The sequence below is a fragment of the Melospiza georgiana genome, chromosome 1, assembly GCF_028018845.1.
Source record: "Melospiza georgiana isolate bMelGeo1 chromosome 1, bMelGeo1.pri, whole genome shotgun sequence".
NCBI lineage: Eukaryota > Metazoa > Chordata > Aves > Passeriformes > Passerellidae > Melospiza > Melospiza georgiana.
The window spans coordinates 93886334-93899619 of record NC_080430.1 but is presented as its reverse complement, the minus strand read 5'-3'; the positions used below and the strand labels follow the sequence as shown (position 1 = coordinate 93899619).

At 37.5% G+C, this 13286-nt stretch overlaps 1 protein-coding gene across 1 annotated transcript in view; it reads left to right on the top strand.

Annotated features, from left to right (window-relative positions):
- Positions 1-13286, top strand: part of LOC131087332 (dynein axonemal heavy chain 5-like) — a 149278-nt gene that overhangs the window by 45342 nt on the left and 90650 nt on the right. The window contains exons 41-44 of the mRNA XM_058030916.1: positions 1469-1641; positions 4489-4667; positions 10792-10979; positions 12163-12357. Coding sequence (XP_057886899.1) covers positions 1469-1641; positions 4489-4667; positions 10792-10979; positions 12163-12357 — 735 coding nt within the window. The remainder of the gene's footprint in view (positions 1-1468; positions 1642-4488; positions 4668-10791; positions 10980-12162; positions 12358-13286) is intronic.

Sequence of the window (13286 nt, the reverse complement as noted above, 5' to 3'; positions counted from 1 at the left end):
AGTTTGATTTAATATAGATGTGATGCAGTGAGAAGAGTGAATTTTTATATAGGTGTGTTCATAGGTTCAGACTTCAGGTTTTTAAATGGTTGTTTATATTCGTCATGCACAAATTCACCATGAGCAAAAGAGTTTGACTTTAAAAATTAAACTATCCTCTCAATCTGAAGATTAAATGCATTATTTGATTGAAATGTAAATGTAAAAAAACTCCCTTTAGTATTCCTGTCAATCTTGCGATTTCTGATCCAGCCTATGTGTTGATGTAAGGTAATAGTTATGCAAAGGTAAATCAGTGAGGCTTCATAAATTTGAAGAGAATAGCAACAATAGATAAAACAGATATTTTAGTTTTTTTGATAATTGAGTTGCATCAGGCTTCCTTTAGATGATGATGTTGAATGATGAAAGCATAATTATAAAAATGCAAGTAAAATGACTTCCAAATGACTTGAATGATGCAAAGGTCAATAATTCAATACTGATTGATTTATGCATTTATGCAATTTATTGCTTTATGCAATTTATGCATATATGTTAGGAAGATAAAAATCAAGTGCATGTGTAAAGAAAATAGAAAACATTAAAGAAAAGTACTGAAGTCTAGAAAGAAAACTGCTGGCTTCTAAGATAAGCATGGTGTTTTATCCTATGCCTATAATTTTAAATTTGTCTTCATCATTATTTGCTTAATTGATTTAATACCATATTATAATAAAATTATGGAAAATTGTTTAAATTTGTAGGTCCTGTATACAAAATAAAAAGTCAGGAGAAAGTCCACAACTGGGGAAAGAGTTTTTAAATGATATATGTAATAATAGTCTTCTCTCTTAAAAGATTCTATTCTATTCTCTGCTAAACACATCCTTTAGTGATTGAGATAAAGGAGAGGGAAGTGGCTGAGATTCCAGAGCCTCCACTTCACCTTACACTGTGTTTGCAAGGCCAATAACCAGAGCAATATTTTCTGTAAGAGGCCAGTGATTTTGAGATCTAGTGTCAATAATTATGAATCTATTAATTACCACAAATCTAAATATGTGTGTAGCAAGTTCATACTGAAAATACAGCCCAAATAAACAAGCATTCATTCATCTATACAACACATTCAAATACTGTGCACAATTTAGTATTTCTGTGAGTAATGGTGCAGTTATCATGCAGGACAGCCAGTACTGTTCATTTTTTATGTTTTCCATGACTGTTTTTCAATATCTCTGTAAGACACAATTCTTAGTCTCTGTGCCCAAATCAGAGGAAAATCAAAGTTGACAGAAGGTTCAGAGCATGTCATAGACAGGTTTGAAAAGATAATTCTGGATGCCTTGACTTCTGACAGATTCTGTGCTCATTCTTCAAGATCATGAATTTATATTAAGCAGACTTTTTTTTTTTCTGTATGGAATTTAAGATTAATTTGTTACTGATTCATTTCTGTATTAATGATTTTTCTTTTCCATAATAGGTCCGTATGAACATTAAATCTCCATCTGATTTTGAATGGCAAAAACAGTCTCGATTTTATTTTCTTGAAGACTTGGATAAATGCATTATCAAAATCACTGATGTGGAGTTCACCTACTGCAATGAATACTTAGGCTGTACAGACAGGCTTGTTATAACTCCCTTAACTGACAGGTATTTGTAAAAGGAATGAAATGCATAGTATTGGAGCTAAGATTTATTAATATTTCCTTTGACTTAATTCTTTTAATGAGTCAGAATTACTTAGGTTGCTCTACAATGCTGCAATATCACTGGTGAACAGTAGAGGCCAGTGCTTATATATTCAGCTATTGAAAGCAGGTTGAATTTGGGTGTTTGCTTGAGCTATACGAGCTGTGATGGGCATTAAAAAATTTACTTGTTCTCAAGATAAATATGCCTGAACCCCATACATTTCACCAGCCTAAACAGAGTCAGTCTAAACACCAATATATTGCTGCTTTCAATGAGCAAGTAGTTGCATGAGAATTTGGAATTACAGCAAGTGATTAATTCGAAGTCAACCTGTAGGAAAAAGCAGTAACTCAGGACATGGCATTGCATAACTAGTGCCAGTATGGTTTTAAGTAAAGCCTATGGAGAACTGCAGGAATATAAATACTCTGAGGGCAATCACAAGGAGAAGTATTTATTGCTGGGATGTTAGTTATACAGCACAGTATAAACTTCATTAAATGCCTATTTTCCTATAGTGCTTGATTGGTGCTTCAGCTAGGCCAGAGGCAGATGTATTTGCTATGCTAGAGCTTATTCTTTTGTATGTGGATACAAATGTCTAAGACTGAATACTTTGCCTATTCAGTCACTTATAGAATTATAGAATGGTTTGGATTGGAAGGGGCTTTAAAGATCATCTAGTTCCAACCCCCTTGGCTTGGACTGGGACATTTTCCACTAGACCACTTTGCTCAAAGCCCCATGTTTAGTTAATGTTGGAATTGTCTTTGCATTCTTTATGCTACTAGATTTTATTTATTAATAAAAACTCAGATTTTTTGCCTGTTTCTGAATAAAAATTATTCCCTGTGAGCTATTTAAGATAGCCAGACCTCTGCATGTGGATACCTGCCTTTTAATAAGTAGCACACATCTCCCACATTCTATGTTATGCACCCTACTGTTCCTGTGTTAGATAGAAGTTTGTTTCCAGCAGTACACATGTAGTTGATTAGTGGCAATGACAGCACTAACACACTGAAAATATTTTTACCCACCAGGAGACCCAGTATCAAGAAAATGTTTTCATTCAAAATTTGTTCACTGAATTAAAATACAGCCAGGGAAGTGGTTATGGCACCAAGCCTGCCAGAGTTCAAAGGTGTTTGGATGAAGCTTTCGGGCACGTGGTGTGGTTTTTGGGTTTGTCCTGTGCAGAGCCAGGAGCTAGACTGGAACTGGACAGAGGATATATTATGATTCTACAAGATGCCATGTCACACAAGATTGAAAATGAGCACAAGATGATGTGATTGAATAAAACAAGCCTTTTAAATGAGTTTAAACTATAATAATCAACAGAAAGTGCAGGCATATCTCTCTTTGGACATACCTGGAAGAGCCAAACAAAGCTGCAGGGATTGGAATCTACCCACTATCACACATTGAAAGGGTATTTGAAGCAGAGATGTTTCCTAATGTTAGCATGGGAAACTAATGTTCCTAAGCAATGTTACACAACAGATTTTATTCCCGTTGTGGGTTTTCTCCATTTTAATATTTATAATACTGCTGCGTGGAATTGTCTGATCTTCTGAAAATTTTCAGGTAATGGTGTCTTTGTTCCATTAATCAGCTTGGAGCCAAGTCCTGTTTGGCTAATGATTTCATGTTCAGCGAGATTCCCTAAGTATGTGATAAATACACACAGCTGGTGGTACATTGCATTAAGATAATGGCACTAAAACTGAATGCTCCTATACCTCCTATCAGACCCAGTCCATGTCATGGCACACACCAAAAATGAAGTGAAAGGTCAGCATAGAACTTGTGCTGTATATTCAGTTTGTCCTTACTTTGTTTTCAGTAGCAGAATTGTTAGGAATGTTATTTTTTATGTGTTAAATTGTGGCCTCTTAACTAATCACTGAGTAATAAGGTGAAAAATCATTCTTACTGCTATTGTATTAGAATGAGTATTCTGTGGTTTCTTAAGAAGTCATACTAGGTGCTATCATTTGGGATTTTTTCAAATGCCCATTTTATCTCCCCACATATATCGTAAAGCTATTGAGCTTCACAGTGCTAAAATGTGTTTGCTGTGATTTTGGAGCATTGGAGGTTAGAACAACAGGCTTCCTTACACCCTTCAGTAACCTCCACATCATCTGGGGAGGCTGAGACTTAAACCCGAGGATCTCAACCCAGGATGGAGGCTGAAGAAGAAGATGGTCATAGGACTCAGATTCCTCCTCTTTCTCCATTGCCCGTTGCAATCTCTCCTCTCATCCATTGCCCTCCTGGAGCTCAAAGATCTCGCATGACTGGCAGCAGTGCTGTGGTTTGGCATGCTGCTATGGAAATGTCAAGAACAAGAGGTGCTTCCAGCCTCTGTGCCGTCCTACTGCCAGATCAGAGAGCCCATCATGAGTAATCTGGGAACATGGAAAGAGGGGGAAAAGGCAGAAATCCAGTGGCTCTGGGTGCTGAGAAAATGAGGCTGTAATGGAGGGTGTATGATAGTTTGAGAAAATCACAATGCTACAGTATTTTGGTATTCAGCATTTAGAACGGAACTGTGGATTTCCTGGGCTGTTGCAGTCATGACTGTGCTGGATGAGTGCTTTTCTTGAGGTGGAGCAAAGCTGGTCCTGGTAACTCAGCTTCACAGTGTGCAAGGGGGTGACTGAGGACTCACCACATGGAAATACATTTCTGCCCCCTTCCTCAACTCTGGATAATCCGTCTGTTGTGGTTGCATTGATGGACTTCAAGTAATTAATGTTAGGAAAAGATTCACAGATCTGTTTGTCCTGTCTTTAGGTGTTACATCACTCTGGCACAGGCCCTGGGCATGAGTATGGGTGGTGCACCAGCAGGACCTGCTGGGACAGGGAAAACAGAGACAACTAAAGACATGGGCAAATGCCTGGGAAAGTATGTTGTGGTTTTCAATTGTTCAGACCAAATGGACTACAGAGGACTTGGTCGTATCTATAAAGGTAAGAAAATACCTTTTATTTATTCTTTTTAGAGTTGTAAGTTTTTGCCCCTTCAGTGTAATGAGTTAGCAATGATTTGGAAAGCATTTTCACCTCTGTTTCCTCTTATTTCCAGACACTCATCAACTTTACCTGATATTTGATTTTATTTGATTTTTCCTTTCTTTCTTCCTGCATGTTTTCCAGTACTTTTTTGTTTGAATATTCTTCAATGGTGTTTCCCATCTATGTCTTATTTTCTTTTTTTCCTTTTAATCCTTTCTATTGTTTGAGTGTTTTTTAATGCTTCTATCCTACCCCTTCCATGTGGATGGGATTTATATTTATTATTTGCTATTTTTGTGTCGAACAAGACAATCAAATGTGAAGCTTAATGACGTTGTGCAAGGCAGGGAAATATGCAAAGTGTTGCAGTGTCTTAAAATTTAACTAGAAACCAGGAAAATGACACAGTGGTCAAACTCTGCTAACTCTTCATGATTAGCAAAATTTTGAATTTAGTTTTGTAAGCAGTAATCAGTGATTCCAAATTTTGTTATAATGATCTGTTTTGTTGTATATAGCTGTGTTTATATATCAACTGACAGACCACAGAACACCACCATTTTCTGTGAGTGATGGGCTTTTAACTATAACACAAGGCATCATAAACAAAATTTTCACTGTTGTGGTATCTCCTTAAGGCTAAAATATGATCTGGAGATAATATTTAGTTTCAATTAAGAAGCCAGTGAAGCTGGCCATGATTTTTTAAGCAGAGGAACATTTCTGAGCTAGAAATTGAACTGCCTATGCATGTGAATACCTTCAGTTAAGGTCGCAAGTAACTCCCACAGATTTGGGCCAAGTTTTACTTGCACATCTCTTATCATGTGTGCAGACCTTTAGTGTCACAGGTTTATTTTGCTCATTGTATTAGACAGAAGAGGCCTGGGATATCTGAGTATGCTCATAATGCCAAGCACAGTCATCTGCTGGGTTTCTGCCTGTATCTGCAATCATCAGTCTGTAAGGGAGATGTGAGCTTTTGTTCCTCCTTGCAGTGGGTTCATCTTTGATGTCACCAAACTGTTGTCTTCTGCTCTGCTCCTTTTGTGAGAATATTTGTATCTCTTTCTGTAAGCACCTCTTTTCCTGGCTCCATGGTGATTTCACTTCTTTGTATTAAACTGTTTGTGACTCATGTCAGTTCAGACACCTAGGTTTGTATCCTTGCTTTTTTCTGTCTTCTTATCCTGAGCACTTTGGTAACTTATCCTTTCCCATTTCAGATCGAGGCAGTAGTGCAGCTTGTCATTGCTTTCTTTTATTAAAACTTGACACAAAATCTGTCTAAAAGCACAAGTTGAGTTTTAGGGCTCAGTTTTCTTTTTCTCTTGTTTTTCTACAAGCTGACCATTTTCCATGTAGTATTGTCATCATATGCTTCAGAAGCAAAGTCATACTGTGTAATGTGTCCTTCTCTGGCTGCCTCACTTAATGGCATGCTGGTGTTCAATATGAGCTCGGAAAAAATATTTATAGAACTCATCTAATTGCTGCTCAAGCAACCGTGATGCCTGTGACTGCTTACTTCAGTAAATTTGCAAGTGGGATCATAGCTTGCTTCTCTGAGAACTTGCCTGAGAATTAGGTAATAGATTTAGCTGAATAGAGCTTGAATAGTGTGGGTTTTCCAGCATTCATATGGCTGTTGTGTGTCTGGCAGTAAAAGTAAGATTCTGTTCTTACATAAGTCATTGATGCTTTCATTTGTGAAGGGGCATTTAAAGTCAGTTGTTTTGGGCTTAGTGTCACTACTTGCAAGGGCCTGGCTTGCAATCACCTTTTTATGTCTTTAAAATATCTGCAATTTCTTGAAGAGGGGATATATTGAAGTTAGGGAAGGAAATGAGCTCTTTTTGATTTAATATAAAGGGCAAAGTGAGTTCAGATAAAGATTCTTTACTGCACATAAGGTCTTCAATGGAAAAAAAGGATATTTCTTCTCAGCTTTAGAAGCTCTTTCATGCAGACTGATAAGAAACTTCTCATTAACACACTGCAGATTTCAGTGCTCACAATGGGAAGTTTTTCAGAATTCCATGTCTGTGCTAGGTTTGGTGCTTCATCACCGGAGTTTGCAACCCAAGCTTTTCACTTTATCTGGTGCTGTGGGTCAAGTCATCAGATATTTGCAGGTTTACCAGTGAGGAGAAAAGAGGCAGGGAGAGGTGGTGGTGTCCTGTCTGCAGGCATGTTTCCAGACTTCTGTAAAGACAAGACATTTCATCTTCAGAAAAAAAAAAATATAGAAAATGATAAGATAACTAATATAACCTATATTGTACACTATAAAATTATGATTTGAAGCTCTTCTGGTGTGGTCAGAGCTGAGGTTTGGTCTTTCTGTTTCCCTGTTTCTATCTGCTTTGTTTTTCTGTGTGACTCAAGAAATTCATAGGCAGATGATTTAGTTGATATGTTCAAGGCCTGGACTTTGATCTTTGATAGTTTTGTTTGTCAAATTTGAACCAAAGGTAGATTCAGATACAACTTGTCATCTGAACTGGACCAGAGGTAACCTGAGACAGTACCAGGGATGCAAGTGGAAAGATGAATTTTCAAGTTTTCCCATATATCAAATTCAGTGTTGAAATTGGCCATGAATAGCGAACCAGGAATACTTGATCACTGTTCCTGAAAAGTGTTGGTGGATACCCTTCAGAAAACCTTTTGTCTGTAGTTTCCTTTGGGTGGCTATAAAGTTGTGTTTGCTTTGGTTCTCTTTTCTATAGTTACAGTCAAGCAATTCCAGTCTTACCTGAAGTAACTTTTTGTGATTTGGTATTTAATGCAATACTTAATGTAAGATTTTATATTTATCTTAATTTAGAAGGTGAATACACAAGTCTGGCATTCTGTAAATTCTTTTAGGATCAATGATTACTTTTTAGTTTGCTGCTTCTGGATTGTGCTTTGGCTAGACAGAGCTTTGTTTCAGTGACATTTCCATTGAATTATATCACTATAGCTCTAGTCCTGTGTAAAATCTGGGGAAAAATGTGGAAAAAAACATGTAAGGACACATGGCTCTGCATTGCAGATATGCATTTTATAGTCTGGGGGCTAATAGCTATTCTGTGAAAATCTTTCATCGTTTGAGAACCAGGTTTGTAGGATGTCTGTAGTGATTGGGGCAGGGGTGTTGCCATATTTTTTAGATATAATTAAAGAACTCTTTAGTCCTGCCATTTATTTTCTGCTTTTACTCCATTTCTGTATTTGATAACCATCATATGTTCAGCATGGGAACAGAATTTAATTCACAATATGACAAAATTACATTGTCTCTGAGCTGTTTTGCAGCAGAGAGTTTGCTTGCTGTTCCTGTGCTTGTGTGTGTTTTTAGCATAGATGTGTATTTTCTTTCCTTTTTCAATACCACCAGAATGAAATAATTTCACAAGAACTGAGTTTATTCAAAGCTGTGGGATATTGGCTTTGTCTGAGAATGAGGTTTCCTAACTCCATGCAGCAGGTGGCATTACAGAACAAGTGATTTTTTTTTCCTTTCCCAAAGGAAGCATTATTTGGTCAGAACTGAACCTCACCATTCTATAGAGAAATTACTTTCAAAAACCTCTAAGATACAGACAGTAAGTGTAAGAGACAATATTATACAGAACTAAGTTTCTTAGTTAAAAACTATCCAGCTTTAGAGATTTTCCTTGTTCATCCCAAAGAGTAGATATTTATGTTTAAGAAACAAGGCAGGAAAAATCACTTTTTTTGGTTTCTTTGTAGGATGGATCCTAGGAGTCATATAGCACATGTTAAAAAAGGTGACAAAAGAATTTGAAAAATCTCTGCAATAAGTTTGTTTCAGGGAGCTGCAAGAATGGGGCAGCTCCATGAGGGAAAATGGACCAGGAGCTCAGGGAGATCAGCACAGAGGCAGGGGCTTCACTCAGCAGGGCACAATCCCACAGCAGGGCAGGCTGTTGGCAGCTTGTCCCCATCAGCAGTCCAGTGACATCAGATAATGTGAAATGACCAGCTGGATTCAGGATTTGTCTGAGAAGTTTAGTCAGAACCAGCAGGAGGCAGAACTGGGGTAACTCTGTGGAGCTGTGGGCTCCTCCAGGAAGTTCATTCAGCAATTCAGGATAAGAGGAGGTGGGACTGTGCACAGCCCTGCACACAGTACAGTTCTGACCTGCCTGAGCTACAGTGGAACTCCTGGACTGGAAGACAGAGTCTGGATAGAAGCCTCAGGAAGGGCTGTTGAGGGCATCCAGGACCCAAATATTCCTCACAAAAGGAGAGGAACATCAGTTAAAGGACTTGGTGCCACACCAGTGAAGTCAAGGAACAAATGGCAAAGACAGTAGGATTGGTAGGATTGGGTATTTAATGTTTTAAATTTGGTAACTTTTGATAGAATTACTTCAATCTGTGTATCAGTATGGCATTGTGGTATTTATATATATTCCACTTGCTTTTAATTTTTTTTAATTAAGCTCATGTAACTTTTCATTCTCTTCAGATTCTTTTACTTTGGAGTATCTTTTTTCCTTATAATATCATAGAAATTAATTAGAAGCAGTTTAGGGAAAGGTTACAGAAGGAATTGAGATAATTTTCATGGGAGATCTGCAGTATTGCCCTGACTGAATTAAGCCTTAAGAAGCCAATTTTGGTTGTACTACCAGTGATTTTGACCGGGTTCAACACTAGTTCTTTTCTTCCAAAATTGCATGGGTAAAAAAGACCAATTGATGCAACATTATTAAAATAATTGGTTAATGGGCATGAAAAAACATAAAAAATGGATGTCAGGAAAGAAACATAAAAGTGGCATTAAGGGCACTTGGGGCAGCATCTTAAAGGGAAAGAGATCAGACAAGGAAAAGTAGAGGGAAAAGAAGTAGCATATTATGAGAAGAACAGGCTGAGCAAAGGCAAGAGAAAGGAAAAAAATCAAAAGAAAACAAGATAAAGTAAAAGCATATGTCTTCATAGTATTGTTATTGATTTTTGAATACTTTCTCTTGAACTATCTAAAGCTCTTAAGGAATTGACATTGCACATAAACCACCCATAGATATATTTTACCAGTCCTATAGGCATTGCCATATAAAGTATGGGGTTCAGGGGAGCTCTGGGCATGGTTATTCAACATTGCAAACACAAATGCCTTTTCTTGGACATGTGCCCTATTTCTGCATTTAGTGCTGCCTTCAAACTGCTTAAGCCAAGCTGAGCTCCACCACTCAGAGGAGTGAATTGAACTCCACTTCAGAACAGTTCTAGGGATGGGCCCAGGCAATTGGAAATACTTGTCCAGTGTGTTCTTTGGGAAGGGAGGGGTGGCATCCATGAAGCTCCTGCATAGACTTACTAGCCTTTGTCTCTTGTGAAAGGGGTGTGAAAGAGCAGAGGATTATGTAGATTTCCCTCTACTGCTCTGGAAGGCTGTCACCGTAGACTCTCCTATTTCAATCCTGTTAGCACGATAGAGAAGAAGGAATACTTGACTCTCCCAAAAGCCATTAATTTCATTATATTTGTGGGGTACTACTGTCCATCCAGAACACCATGGTCTGTTCCAAGTAACAATTCTAAGTGTAACATCAGATTCTTTCCTCTATCTTGAACAGTAAGATGTTAATCTCCAGTAATTTTTAACCTATGAATTAATTGTTATAAAATGCTACAATGCCTCTGTCAGAAATGTAATGGTCTCTATTTGGTTTTGTGCTTTTCATTTAGGTCGGTGTTTCTCAAGCTCATCTTTGACAACTTCATCCCCTGCATAGATGAGTTTCCATGCTATATGCACGCTTGTGCTACTATATACAGTATTAATTAACGCTTTCTGTCTAATGGTTGCTGTAGAAGTCTAGGATTCTTTGTAAAGAAGTTTATGTATCTTTCAAGGGGTGATACTTTTTCTGAGTGTCATTAATGCACAGCCCAACTTATTTTGAGTTTTTACTTCTCATTTTATTCTCCCTGTGTTCATGTTCCCTGCTCTTCTCACATTACACAAAGTTCTATAGAACATGTTCTATTTTGTATATAAATTACTCTTGTTTGATCTGCTATTTTAAGAGAATATTTCTCTTTTTCCTTTTCTCAGGTTTAGCTCAGTCGGGTGCGTGGGGTTGCTTTGATGAATTTAACCGCATTGAACTCCCAGTTTTATCAGTGGCAGCTCAGCAGATATATATCGTACTTCAGTGTAAGAAAAAGAAGAAACTTAAGTTCACTTTCACTGATGGTGACGTTGTTGACATGGACAGAGAATTTGGTATATTTCTCACTATGGTATGTCTGTAAATACATGTAAATGGCATCATTGTGAAAAAACTTTTCTATTCCATTTCCTATTGAAATTTCCCTGTTGAAACATTGGCACTGTCTGTTAGAAAATAGTTAATGAAACTTGAACAATAATTTAGTAAAATAATTATGATATAATTTTCTCTTGTTCATATTTTTAACTGGATTTTGAGGTATGCATTTATCATTAACTATGTATTTTAAGGACTTTTTTAGTTGAATATTTGACAGATGGAGATTAATCTTAACCCTCTCATATTTTTAGTCAAAGTCTGTCAAAATAAAACAGAATTAACCACTGCAAGAACTACTGTAGCTGGCCTGGTCACTATTTTACCACCTGTGAATAAGTTTTTGACCTCAGTCCTGGAAGACAGCATGAGGGAAACCACCCTCACTCTGATTCACTGGCCTCCTGAAGATTTATCTTTGGTGCCTGTGGACTGCTTCTAGCAGTGTAGGAGGCAAAGCAGCAGGAAAGTATAAGAATACCTTAAAATCACCTTTGTATCTCTCCCTCCGTAGCTACCTAAATACCCACTCAAAATAGAAGCCTTTGTCTTTATTTTAGGGGGTCCTACCTTTGAAAAAGTGTTAATGTTATCACTGTAATTTGAAAAAGAGGGCAAATAAGTGCCATACAAAGGCCAGGTGGAAGACAGGAAAGAGCTGAAAGAGATGAAAGAAGTTATCACTGCACAGCTAGTGACTACAGTTGTCACAACTGAGCCATGCAGTACTCATATGAATGACTTAGACATCTTCAGAGAAAGGTCAGATCCATTTGTTTAAATTATATTCAGTAATGGCTTGCACTGCTTGACTGGCTTTGCACTGAAATGGTCTGGGAATGCTCACAGGGGACAGTAACCTCCAACACTGTCAAGACTCTGAGGAAGTAACCATTTAAAAAAGAGCTGCAGCAAGATCTGTAAGTGGCTGTCTGTCTATATCTTTTAGTCTTGGACATCTCCAAATAATGTGTGATACTCCATACTTCATGAAATGCACTACTGAGGCAACTGTGCACTGACATGTACATCATGCTCAAGTTATCCTTTGTAATCATGCATGTGCTCCTGCATTTGCTGAATGGTTACCAGGAAGGATAAAACTTCCTAGCCTGCTATCATTATATATTGTGTGGATTTATAAATTGCATTTTCAGAACCCTGGCTATGCAGGACGACAGGAGCTCCCCGAAAATCTGAAGATTCAGTTTCGCACAGTTGCCATGATGGTGCCTGACCGTAGCATTATTATGCGAGTCAAGCTGGCAAGTGCTGGTTTCCGAGACAACCAAATCCTCAGTCAAAAATTCTATACACTCTACAAACTCTGTGAAGAGCAGTTATCTAAACAGGTAAAATAAATATTTGTCCAACTGTAAGCTGTCACTGGAAGGATATGGAGATAATATACTTTTATAGAATTTGTAATTATTATTACACTCATGGGCCTACACATTTTTCAGGTTCCAGAAACAGTGTCTGAAATGATCATGTTGTTTTTATTTTTCACAGTAAATTGAGTAGAATGGGAAGTTTGATTTGTGATTCTTAAACAGAGTGCAGTTACTGGAGAAGTTATGAGGAACGGTGTATATTGCCATACTGAACTTGCAGAGGGCACATTTTTCACTGTCTTCACTTATGAAGGCCAGGTCTATTTCAGACGCAGTGTAAGAATTGTAAATAACTACAGAACACCTGCAAGGCTCTGTCTTTCTGAGTGCTACTAGAAAGAGAATACTGCTGTTCCATTTGAGATGGGGTGTTTAAAAGTAGAAACAAATTTGATTATTTCCTTTTGAATGTCCTGTGCTGGCTTTTGAATGCCCTGTCCATTAGAGAATCTCAATGAGAAATCATATGAACAGTTGATAAATTGTGGCTCAAATGCCTGCTTTAGTTGGATCGTGATGAACTCACTCTAATTGACTATACTTCTATATACTACTATACTATAATATACTACTATATTAGACTACTCTAATTTTAGTTCTGTACCACATATTTATTAGTGCCTGGCCTTTATAAAACTAAGTTTTCCTATTGCCTCAGTTTGTGTGGTCATTTTTTATCCAGGACATGATTCTCTCCTTCAGTGTGAAAAAGGTGTATAAGCAGGCATCAGAAATTTGACCTTCTACCTCTGCAAAAGTGCTTTGCTTGTTTTGTGTTGTCACAGATGCTGGAACTGATTCACCCTTGGACAGTGTACTTAAAAATTTAATGCACACAACCAAACAAAACCTACCAAAACTTATTTTAACTATCTTAAGGGTGTACA